This window comes from Papaver somniferum, chromosome 11 (assembly GCF_003573695.1).
Source record: "Papaver somniferum cultivar HN1 chromosome 11, ASM357369v1, whole genome shotgun sequence".
NCBI classification, from domain to species: Eukaryota; Viridiplantae; Streptophyta; class Magnoliopsida; order Ranunculales; family Papaveraceae; genus Papaver; species Papaver somniferum.
Window position 1 is genome coordinate 40,383,217 of NC_039368.1, and position 12,993 is coordinate 40,396,209.

The following is a 12,993-nucleotide window of genomic DNA, read 5'->3' on the forward strand; positions in this document are numbered from 1 at the left end:
ATTCAAGAGAACAAAATAACATTAAAACCGAAATTCTTAATGATCGAGATCAGCAGTCGTACTTTAAATTGATTGTTTATGAATTTATATTAAGAAAAAAAAAAAGAACTGAGCATGTCTTAAAAGATAAATAAATAAGTCCAGCAGGTATGCAATGTAAAAAAAAGAAAAACACAGTACATTAATCGCATATCTCATATATTTCTTCTCGTTCTATATGCACATGACCGAAACAGACTTGGTCGCGCACAACCAGGAAGAAACTAGAACGGAACGGAACTGGAATCTAGAGCGGTGTCGGAACAGGGATAGACCAAGATGGACGTTTCTTCTTTTTTTTTTCTTCTTTGCGTGATCAGACCCTAGTTAGTAAGTTCGCGAATGATTCGCGAATCATTCGCGAATTTTTCCGTATCACGAATTTTACCGTCTTATTCGCGTACGTTTGCAACTCTGAACCCAAGTCGCGTATTATGTGGCATTCCCGGATTATTCGCGAATCGTTCACGAATTTTACGTATCCCGAATGATGCGTCCGCTTAATTCGCCATAAATTCTTTAGCTTTTACTTTTCAAAGACTCCATTTTTTGGGCTTTACTGCCTCCCGAGCATACACGACCGAATATTAGACGTGTTGTAATTTTTATGAAACAAAAACGACTGAACAAATTTGAAGATGAAGGTGAGAGAGATCTCAAACTCACTAACCAAGCATCTAAACCACCATACGACGTCCTCTTGGATAACCAATGTTGTATATATTATTAATATCATCATATTGAGTTTATTTTTTCCTTAAATAACTCACACATGCATAAAAATTGGTCTATGACCTTATAAATACAAATTATTTGTTATATATAAATACCGAATTTTCAGAGCCGAACTCACATTTACAAATCGAATTATACACGTACGTATGCCGTTCCGAACTAATGACGAATCACGTCCCGTTAACCGAATTTTGAACCAAATTTGGATTTTACAAAACCGTATAATACTCGTACATTTGCCGTTCCGTACGTTTGCCGAATCCCGAATTGCTAACTAGGGATCAGACTCCAACAGATTTTCTCGTGGACGGAATAGTACATGCACGGTCAAATCAATCAAATGATCATAACTCTGATAGTGCTTAGTATCATATTCAGTACCCACTATAAAAGTACAAACGTTCCAAAAATCCACATGGAAGAGAATCATGCAAAAGAAATTGTAACCACAGAACATGCAGACGCATGTGAAGACAAATTATAAACGCAAAAGATGAACGGTAAAAGAAATATAACGGACATCATTTTCAAAAAAAATAAAGTAAAAAAATAAACGGTAAGCTACGATGACTAGCATGGGATATTAGTGTTCCAGAAAATAAGCGCAACATAATGGTAAGGAAGAAGACAAAAGTAAAAGAAAGAACTGAGTGCAATTTCAATCACTAATAATCCGATGACTTCTTGTGAAAGAGTAAATAATGGCAGCATGACATCAGAAACAAAGACAAACAACTTCTTATATTTTCATAATACGGTGCAAACAACAGAGCTTACGTCACAATCACCACCATTACCAAGAGTTTAAGAAAAATAAACAAAGGCATGTGATAAAAAAAAAGGAATAAAACAAATATTTGTGTGATAGTTGATCAGAATCTCATGAGAATTCAAGTAACTACAAATAATCATCATGATAAAATCGCATAGGACAAACTATATAGGACAGATCAGATATATGTACATGGGAGATGATAGATAAAATAAGCATATGTCACAATCAAAAGAAAACACGATTTGTGAACATAAACAACAAAAAATAGTTCCCACGTCAAGGCATGGCACACATCTTTTGTGACATCACAGTTGCAAACATAAAAATGAAATAAAGGACGAGTTTTAGGCATACCTTCTCAGCGTACGATTGAGAGAACGAAAACAAGACGGAAGTACCAAATCCAGATTATGACGGAGCTTTCCGAGATAGTATTGATTGATTTGGTGCGAACAGAAAAAAATAATCCATTACGGCAGGATTAGAGCTCGTGCTCGATAACATTTTACAGTGATAAAGATGAGAATATAGAGAAAGAGAAAGAGTTTCTTATTGATCATCAAATAGGGTTAAATGGAACAATGTCCTTTATATACATGTAGAAGAAAGACCCTATATATAATGTCTGGGCCGCACATCTATGAGCTGTAAAGCATTAAATTTATTTTTTGAGATTACAGTACACGATGAGAAGATCAGACTACAAAATTGATTAAACTTCAATGGAAACCCATACAAAAATGAGGGAATTATAAAATTTTAGATGATCGTGCAAATAAAGTGTAATATAAACGATGATAACTTATAACGGAAGATAACGACTGATATCATAATAATCATATGCATGCAATCAATAACTACATGGAGTGCCCCCTAACTTCAATGGTCCTTCTGTTACGTTATAAACTTTGCATTTACTTGACTTTGGTAAGCTTTTGTTGTACAAAACAAGTACGAAAACGCAAATGAAAGGTTTAGCGGGATCAGACTCGAGCCTGGGTATTGATACCAAACAATATTTTTACCAGACTACGCGTTCTCGAGTTGGGATCCCATTAGGCAGTTGTAAAACTTTACATCGGGTTTACAATCTCTTTTCAGCTCTGAAAAATTATTCCAATGCTGTAGTTTGTCATATCACTTTACAGTTTATCAGAAGAAGACATAAAAATCAACTTGCACTGACCTGTTACTTGTATCCCTTTGCCCACACAGGTAAGGAGTATATCAGAGTACCCAAGCCAAAAGAAGGTAGAATTGTAATTGCAGCATATACATGTGCTCTCCAAGAATGCTTGGTCTGACTCATGGCATAGTACTCAGCCGCGAAAGTAGAAACCGTACTAAGACATCCTAAAAACCCAAATTGAATACCAGTGGTGATCATTTGACAGCTTTGGGTGTTTACCTGCATTCTCCAAACAGACCAAACTCTGTCAAATTAAAGTAATTTTTTAGATGTGCAATGAATCAAGCATTGTTTAGACTTTATAACACTAATAATCAATTTATATTTCTAAGAATGCCCATCTTCCAAACAGAACACGCGGTGATGTTGTGTGCGTAATGATGATCTTACCACTTCTTTCACTGTTGCTAGAGCCGCCATCATAGAAGCAGCAGAAACATTGGCAATTAGGGTTCCAAAAGGTATCCACTTCATCAACCCTTTCCTTCCTAACCCGCGCCCATTAAGTCGAGCCAAGAGCCATCTGATCCACACACCTGGAGGTGCAACCATGCAAGCCAACCACAGATATGAATCATGGGGTTTTCCATCATCAACCCATTTGCTCATCAGTACCCCACTTACACTCCACAACAAACCCAGCACCACTAATAGCACAATCAAAACTGCTATATGCCGGTTGATATCGTCTATCCTCCAGTTGCAGCCCAAACAGGGTCTTTCATTTGGTGAATTTTCTTTGTTACCACGCCGTTTTATCATCCACCTGAATTCTTTTGCCGTTTGAATCCCCAAAATGATGGACATGAAAACAAATATACCTGCCAAAATTTACCAATGACCAGTTAGAATGAAAATGTCATGTAGATGTCGATTAATTTGGACTCGAGCAAAGCTAGAAATCCAGTTAAGTGAATCCTAAAGATGCAAGTAATATAGTAAAAAGTCCACACCAGGCAGTTTGTTGAGCTCTTATACCTACTCAGATGATGGTGGAGTTCACCACTAGAGTCTCCACCAGTTACATAGTATTTTCATCCACGCCAATCATGCATCAGCTTAACCGCCCTATATTAATTTTTCAGTCTCATTCCTATTATCAACAATCTTTTAACACAATCGAGTTCAGGCACACCAATACAGGAACTACATTTATTTTGTCTTAGATAACACGATCAACACTTGTGGAGGACCACTTGCACAATGCAGTGAAATGGAATCACTAATCCATAATCACTTATAGTAGCAACGGTAGTAGTGCAGTTCTGACAAATTACTTAGCAAGACACAGCTTACCTATGAGACACTCTGCTGCAGCCACAGCCCATTTCCCTCTAACAGCGAGGTCCAGCATTTTCTGATTCCATCCGCTGAAAGTGGTGAGACTTCCCAAGTATCCTGTGCTCAATCCAACGGCTATAAAGTCCGAAAAATGGGATATGTCTGGTTTGAAAACAACTCCAAACCAACCCATCAGGAATGAACCTAACTGAAGTATAGTAGAATATATCAAAAGTAGTTAGCATAATCAACTGACCACATATGGAAATTCTACACATCAGACCAATGTAATTAGCGGGACGGAGAAATTTGATCTAGATGAACGTAATCATTTAAATGAGTTCACATCCAAGCAGGAACAGACCCAGGAAGGATAAATTTCCTTTTAAGGCCCGGGCTAGAAGCCTTGATCGAGTAAAAAAAGAAAAAAAATTGGCTTGTGGACTGGGGAGGCTACCCAGGCTAAAGCCCCCTTTAGCCCAGCTGTAGGTCCGTCGCTGCATCCAAGACAAAATCCCTAATTGTCCTTTAATGAGTAATTGTAGAACTAATTGATATTTATTTTGGTGAAGATGATTAGATGGTTTATAGAGCCTCTCCAAGTGAGGCCCACAGACCTTTTCCGCAAACACGTATATACATACAGATAGGTAGACGGATGGAACTAGATGGTTAAAATGAGCATCCTTTACATTCTTCATCTAGTTCAAGTGAGGTCCAACAGACATGTAACCTTTTCTGCACACACGTGTATGTAGAGATGGATAGATAGGTAGATGGATATACATACCATATTAGAGGGAAGATCGAGGTAGAGAGCTGTTTCGTCACTTGTGACTCTAGCGACTGTAGGGCCAAAAAGCTTTTGCAATAAATATCTTGTCAGCATCTGAAAAGTATTACACATAACTCAGAATCTATTGAGTGGATGCCAAAATGCTGAAGCACCATTACTCTCTTACCGAGTGACTTAATTGTATTCATGATTCGAAAGCTTCTACAAACAAATGAAATCTTCATCACAATTCTTTATAATTGGTTATACATATCTCTGCAGCTTCTTTTCTAAAGATTGCATAATTAATAGTAGATCGCACTTTTGATTACTTATCAGCCCCAAATAGCAATTGTTTTTTCAATAAAATGCCAAAGTGGCCGACTACGAGGATTTTCCTCCAGTTCCTCCAAGCATCTCAGATTGTCAATCATTTGTTACAAGCACCATAACTACTAGAAATTACAATTAGATTTTTAATTAACTAATATTGAAAATTTGTGACTGCCAGGGAATTCATTAAAACCAAGAAAGGTTCAGATAATTACCCCCAGAATTCCAAAAACAGCTAGATGGACAAAGTACAAAACATACTCCAGCCAAACGGGCAAGTTGTATGGAATTTCCTGCAAAAAAAAAAAACATTTTTAGATGAACATCAAGAAACATAATCCAGCCAAACAGGCAGGTTGTATGGGTTCTACTGCAAATAAACATTTTTACACATCCTCCGAACCCAATAAACATTTTTACCCAAAAGTTAACTAAATAAAAATCAAGTGAACCCAATAAACAAAGAGATAAATTTACATCGCATCATATTTACAAAGTACTAATATCGAGAGAGAAATATTCAAGGAACAAATAACACGCCAAGGGAAACCAAACACTACTTTCTGTAACTAAGGAGGGAAACCGGTAACGGCTAAAATCAGTTGAATCTGAAACTGTTATTACTTAACTAGTTTTGCGTAGAGGGAGAAAACTAGTAAGTTCCCTTCATGAAGACCTGATTTCAACTTCCTAGCGGTGTTATGTGCACGTCATGTTTTTCTTTTCAGAACACTATTACTAAATGCTACAGATGATACTGCATTTAGTAGAGCCATATCAGAATGGACATAAGCCATACAGATACAAGTCTAATCTCCCAGATCAACTTCTGACTAGATTATTAATGAGTTGACAAACTGGGGAGCCAGGACTCATTTTCGCTTATAAAAGTATGTTCAGTAAGCCATAGGTTGTAAGTTTCTATGCTAAAATACCTAGTCAAGCAATTTATTACCTAGTTATAACAATGTAAAAAGGTCATCTTTGTGTTCTTAAAAGAATTCTGCATGAGAAGTGAAGCTCCATTTTTTAATGTCGATGGTTCTTAGTTCTAAGAGTCACCATCCAGAAGTTCTCAGATTCACATGTCTTATTGTTTTTCATACGGCTCATATTTAATCAATGGAGGAAAAAGAGGTCCTCACCTAGCTTTCGGTTGATTGTTGATTGAGTATTGCTTGAATATAATTATAGCTCGGAAGTACTCGAATTTTATAAGGAAAATTTTTCTGGTTTCTTCACTGTTAAGTAGGGAATGCAAGCCTCTATCACCACCAAGTAAATGCAGTATAATAATGACATGTTTTTAGTGAAAGAAGACTAAGAAAGTTTCGAATTTAATATGTATGTCTTCCTAAGTTCATGGCTTTCCGACCAAGCATTTTATCATGAACGAAATGAGAGTGGCTTAGCACTATGAGAGGCATTGACTAAATCCAAAAACAATATAAACGGTAGTTTCTATTGTTAGTCAGCTCCTTAATTTCACTACTTACACTTTAACATGATATTATCTCTAGTATTAACATACCTTACAGCTAGATTAACAACACACATTATAAAGTAGAATATCTCGCGCAGCTCCATATTGTGAAAATGTAAGACTTCAAGATGGTTAGAAACTTTACCTTATGTTGAAACAGATTAAAAAGTCCAGACATTCTATAACATAATTAACATCCTATATAGAGAAAACAGTTGATAGAGAGTATAAAGAGATACAAACATAGCATGAAGACCATACTAGTTTATGACTAGGACTTCTACTTCTATCTCCTCATGCTTAAAATGATGAACAAGATCAAAATTTTCTTTTTATTAAGAGGCTACAAGAGAATCCTTGTCATGTTTACCATGTTTCTCTCTAACTTTTCCATCATGAGTTAGATAAACACCTCAATACTCATTAAGCTACATAGGACACCTCATAAACTACGTGTGACTATAAACAGGATTTAAAACAGGATTAAAACCATGAATCTTACCTTAATGCAGATTATCTAACCCACATTTTAACTTAACTAAGAGAGGATTAGCTTAACCGAAACATGATTTGTTCTTAAACCATAAAAAGCCAAAATCTATAGCTTCAAATTCTGTTGCACATAGCTAGATTTTACCAAAAACCTTCCAGCAAATATCCCTATTACCCAAAATTCTTAGGTCTCGATGTTTGGGGACGGTGCAGAAATAAGTTAACATTTTAGACGTGGACACTTAATAGGTTACTGCAGTGAGCGTCAATGCATATTGTGCGGTTCCTAACAACAACAAAATAAAAAATAAGAAAGATCGGTGCGATAAGCCTTTCTATCCTTATATACTGTAGGTGTCAGTCAGCCTATTGGGACCCTCCCGGCAATACTTTATATCATTACAATTTATGAGCTGTGCTGTAATGCTTAGTAAAGTAAAAACATATCACCAGGAAAGAGACGAGGAACTGACTTGGAAGTGTTGGCTTGATTTCTGCAATGATCCACTCTGATTCCCATCTCTTGCGCATAAGAAACCATCAGTGGGAAGTGGAGATACAATCTCTGACGTGAGTGGAGTGACGGGGGACTTGGCGCTTATATCATTTGTATTCTGCAACCAACAACCGTTGTTTTGCAGATATTGCTCCTCATGTGGTGGTGCAAATCCACTTTCAAGAAATACTAGATTATCCACAGAGAACCACCGACAACTACCGCTCTCACTATGCATTTTGCTTTGTATTACCCGATCACCAATATCTCCTGCCTGGGAAGCAATTTCTTCTTCACACTTGTCGTCTAACAATTGAATACTACCACCACGCGAGATACTTAGAGAATTTCTTCTTGAAGAAGAACTCATACTCCTAAAGATATATGATCCACTTCGTCGTAGTTCACTGGGATTACTTCCATGATTACTGTAGTTCTCTTGACCAAGACTGATTCGAGAAGATCCATTAGCAGTTTCCAAATTTGTAGAGCCCCCAGAGTTCTGAACGAGCCCATTATTGGTATCTCCTTGATTCATGGTTCTCAGAATGAATCTCCAAACTCACTGCAAGTAAGATACCAAATCCACTAGTTACTTAGGCTGAAATGTAAAGTGCCTATGTAATGAATATAATAAGCATATTTCTAAACCAAAAAACAAAACAAGAAATAACAAGAAGGGAGGTCTTCAAACAGAAACAACTAACATCACTACATTTTTAACAGAAGATGAATTAATAAATAAAGAACACACATCTGCCGGTAGCAATGAACAAGCGAAATGAGACAACCATCCATCAACTTATAGATAAACGGAACCCGATTTTACGAAACATAAAAACTGAAACAGTAACGAGAAATACACCAAATTACTGAGACTCTTTCAACTGAAACAGTAGTGGAGGGGGTAAGGTATTTGGTTCGCAACACAAATTGCATTAAAAAGTATTCGCCTGGTCGTCAAATCAAACAGCATGCATGCAATTACGTGAAGGGTTTCGATAGTGGGATTGATTATTTATGCAAAGAATTATGCAAGAATAACTGATTCATAACCTTAACAATAACGAATAACAGCTCAAAAAGAATTGATTAAAAAAAAAAACTCCAGGCTTAGAGATGTAAAAAGGAAATCAACACTTTACAGTTTTTATTTCTAAATAAAACGCACTTTTGATATTAAGCAAATCATGAAATTTCAGTAAAGTAATGTATTTAAATGAAACTATGAATTTTCTTTTAACCCAATCAAAATTTAGATATATGCATCAGAACAGAGAGAGAAAAGGGATCCCTCAACCTTTTCTGGAAAAGGTATTGGTATTTTGTAATATTTCTTAGAAAGAAAGAAAAAAATGAAATTTCAATTTCTAATTCTCTTCGAATCATTATTAAGCTCCAAACTAAGAAGAAAGTTAACTAATAATTAAGAAACTAGAACTAAAATCAATCTTCATGAAATTATTATCAAATAATTAATAGGTATAAAATTATTATTTACCTTATTCTAAAACTGTTGAGCTGTTCTAAACCCCAGAGACCCCATTTCCAGCGCGAGAGAGAGAGGTATAAAGATGGCAAACCAACGATGATTCTTCTCCTCTTCCTGCAATATTTTTTAGTTTACAAAAAAGAAAAAGACTTTCATATTTCCACCCAGAAATACAAGAGGAGAGCTCCCCAGCTAAGGCTGGTTGGTTGTTTTGCTAACTCATTACATCCGAAGTAAAAATCCTTTTTTTTTTCCAGGTAGGTCAAAGCTGTGTTAACCCTAATTACAAGCTGGTTTTTTCTGGTGTGGAAATGGAACAAATACCCCCTCCTTTTGTTTTTTTCTTTAAAACGCTCAAGTTGGATCCAAGCCCCTACTTTAAAGCCAGCCAGTTGCATTAGCCCACTTCTCGCCCCAATCCATCAAACCCAACTAAAACAAACCTTTAGGGTGGGGATTAAATCTCTGACTTCCTCGTTAATGAAGTTGATGGAAAACCACTGAGCTATAAGTTTGGATCCTGATTACAGGCTGTTATTTGTAGCTTATTCCTTCCCTGTCTGCAAGATGCATTCTCTCTTAACCAAAATTATAAGCAATAGACCTGACAACGTCAAAATTTGCACAAGCAACTATCCATATATGACTGATATTCCAAAGTAGATTTCTGCTAGCACATGCTTGAATTTCTCGGTGAGACGAATCAAAGCGCATTAACGTACGCACGAACCCCATTACACAGCCCAGTCCAACCTAATAATAATAGCAAACAATCATGTCAAGTAATTTGTTTTGTATCCTAAATTAAAGTTGACAGCACCTAGGTATTCAATGGCTACATTCATAGCCACAATTCCAGCACCAACAAGACCTGGACTGTCAAATGCAACACCATCGCAACATAGTACCACTTCAGCAGGTGGATACCAGAAGTACTCAATTAGAGATATAGTTTCTACTCTTCTATTTGAAGTAAAAATCATCACTATATAGTAACAACAACGCTATATATTTATTTTATTTTGAATCCAATCAAATATGTGCCCAAAAAACCAGGTACAAAGCTATACATGATTCAAGTTCTTCCGAGGCAAATATATGATCCAACTTAGACACATAACCATACACATACATGAAAAATGAAAGGAACTGATAACTAGCGATGAGTCATATTTGGATTGAAAGACAGACCTGAACAAACAAGTTGTTAACTATTATATACTTTGAATTTTGACAAAAAGTTTCTAATGATTACATCACTAACCACGCAAGATTTAATTTCGTTTCCCAAACAACTACATCACTCGAAAATACTATAAGATTTAAAATTAACTTTATTTTGATGATTACTTTCAAAATTGCTTGTATTTGTATATGGTCGTGAAATTATTAATAATATCGTAATTATGCAAGCGATTTCATCTTAGGGATAATTTCACTTAATTTTGGATTCTTTTATCGTAAACTTGGATATGTGTCCAGCGTACGGCGTTTTTTATTATGAAAAAGCGGGGGTCTAACAACCACACCCAATATTTCGCTTAGCAATCTGTATGGACTAACTCCAATATACTTTCAAGGGAATCAACTAGACAGTCAGACTCAATCTTAAGAAAAGTATATCCAAGAGTTATATCTCTATTTCTCAATTCAATCTGCAATCAAACAAATAAGATTTTGCGAGCCCGATTGAATATAAGAAATAACTTTGACGATATCAAAAACCAATATCCAAGTGTCAATCAATCTAATCAACAAACAAAGGTTGGATTCATAATTGATTGAACTTACGCACAACCTGTGATATTTCAATTATATAAACAAATATAATGCGGAAAAGAAATAACACAGACACCAGAAATTTTGTTAACGAGGAAACTGCAAATGCAGAAAAATCTCGGGACCTAGTCCAGTTTTGACAACCACACTGTATTAAGCCGCTACAGACATTAGCCTACTCCAAGTTAACTTCGGACTGGAATGTAGTTGAGCGTTGACCAATCTCACACTGATCAAGGTACAGTCGCGTTCCTTACGCCTCTAGAACCACGGCGGATTCTGCGCACTTGATTCCCTTAGCTGATCTCACCCACAACTAAGAGTTGCTACGAACGTCGTGAAGTCTAATGCTCAACTACACTTTCTATCCTAATCAGAGACTTAGTTATAAGTAGACTATAAATAAAGACTTATAATTTTGACAACTAAAATTGACAAACAAGCTTGAGATAGCAACGCTTGTGAGTTCGACCGAACAATGCTCTAACAGATTAACTATCGCAACCTATTGTTAAGGGGCTTTGGATGTCAAATACATCTTATGGTGTAACTCTGATTTGTTTGAAGTTCTTTCTCAATAAGCGTAAACGTCTGAGTCCAAAGCTATATATTTTCATCTCATGATATTCGACATGGTTTTCGGATGAACGTTCACCTTTTAATTTTGCTTTCAAGATTTTATGTGGCTTGTGAAGAAATTTGAAAGTGAAGGTACTCATCATGAGTATCATGTGAATAGTTGTTTTTTTTTACATCCATTTTTCTTTTTGCTGGTAAGAGTTTTTTATTATGAGAAAGCACTTAGATTTTTTGACGATCAGAGTGCTACAGTTGTGCATTCAGAGTTTCGACGGATAATTGATGCTCACATTAAAATCCTAATGAGGCAATATGTCGGAGTAGCTGATGAGCATAATCCTTATTATTCTTAGTAATCTTGCTTTGTCGTTTTTCGTTTTTTCTCGGACGCAATGATGCTCTTCCTACTTTGTTCTATCTAGAATTTTGCTTCTTGGGGTTGTTTTGGGAAATCAGTGAGATGCCTTTTTTTCGGGGTGGGGGATGTCTTTTCTTTGATTCTTTTTTAAAATTCACTTTTGAAGTTGTTTTTTATTTTATTTTATGGAAAATATTTTTCAAAAATTTTTGCACATTTATTGCACTATAAATTTTATGCAGACGTTTATTCCTAGGAGTATACGCAAATGCAACTCATAAGCGTAACTTATCTGAATATAAATATGACGCATAAATGTAACTATGATCTATAAGTGTAAATATTTCTTTCGAATATCTAAACTATACTTCGTAATCCAGTATACCAAAGTTGTATAAAATAACTAGTATACGCTTCCTTGACATTTTGATCATAATGAAATGAGCAAGTCACCAATACTATAAATACATAAATATACTTTGAGTGTTATGTTTTAAATCTAAACGACTTGAAAGAAACGTAGATAAAAACGGAACAAGTCAAGTCTGTGTTACTAACCTCGAACGGAAGGATAATGTGTTCGTTGATGCCGATACATATTCAAGTTCTTCAGAGTAACACGAGGGAGTCTCAACACTTTTATTGTTCCTAGTCTAACATAACGAAGTTGACTCTAGTAATCTAATCAAGCAACTTCGAGTTTTGGAGCTAAAATATGATAATCAAACTTGACATACCAACGCTTAGTGGTTTCAACCGAGCAATGCTCTAACAACAATTTCATTTACTAATTTCTTGTATAAAATTTATTTGCAAATATTTAGTATTTTCAGAATTGGTAGTCTTGTTTCCAAATAATCATTGGTCGTAACTCTATAAACAGGGACTCTTGTAGCTTACAAATTCATTCTTTGAACACACACCTCGGGTATTTACGTGAGAAAACCAACTTGTTAAAATGATAAGAGTAATCTAATTAGGTGAAACATTTTGAGCTGCCTTCGACTAAAGTCTTCTTTGGGATCAAGAAGCCTCTAGACTTATCGTTTGTGGAAGTTAGATTTGTTGTTTAGCTTTCATTGTTTATTATTTGTTACAAACTAACAATATAGTTATCTTCAATAGATCAAGTTTGTTTTTTCCATGGTCCTTATATTCTGATATAAGGTCACTCAAGTTTGTTTGAA

At 35.6% G+C, this 12,993-nt stretch overlaps 1 protein-coding gene across 1 annotated transcript; it reads right to left on the reverse strand.

Moving 5' to 3' along the window:
- Positions 1–2,247: 2,247 nt before the first annotated feature.
- On the reverse strand, positions 2,248–9,346 carry LOC113322076. Its single transcript, XM_026570091.1, has 8 exons — positions 9,100–9,346; positions 7,576–8,163; positions 5,343–5,420; positions 4,810–4,908; positions 4,035–4,227; positions 3,129–3,559; positions 2,736–2,957; positions 2,248–2,652 (listed from the first exon to the last, which is right to left on the reverse strand). The coding sequence occupies exons 2-7, from the start codon at positions 8,134–8,136 to the stop codon at positions 2,739–2,741; spliced, it is 1,581 nt and encodes a 526-aa protein (XP_026425876.1). The 5' UTR covers positions 8,137–8,163; positions 9,100–9,346; the 3' UTR covers positions 2,248–2,652; positions 2,736–2,738.
- Between the last annotated feature and the right edge of the window lie 3,647 nt (positions 9,347–12,993).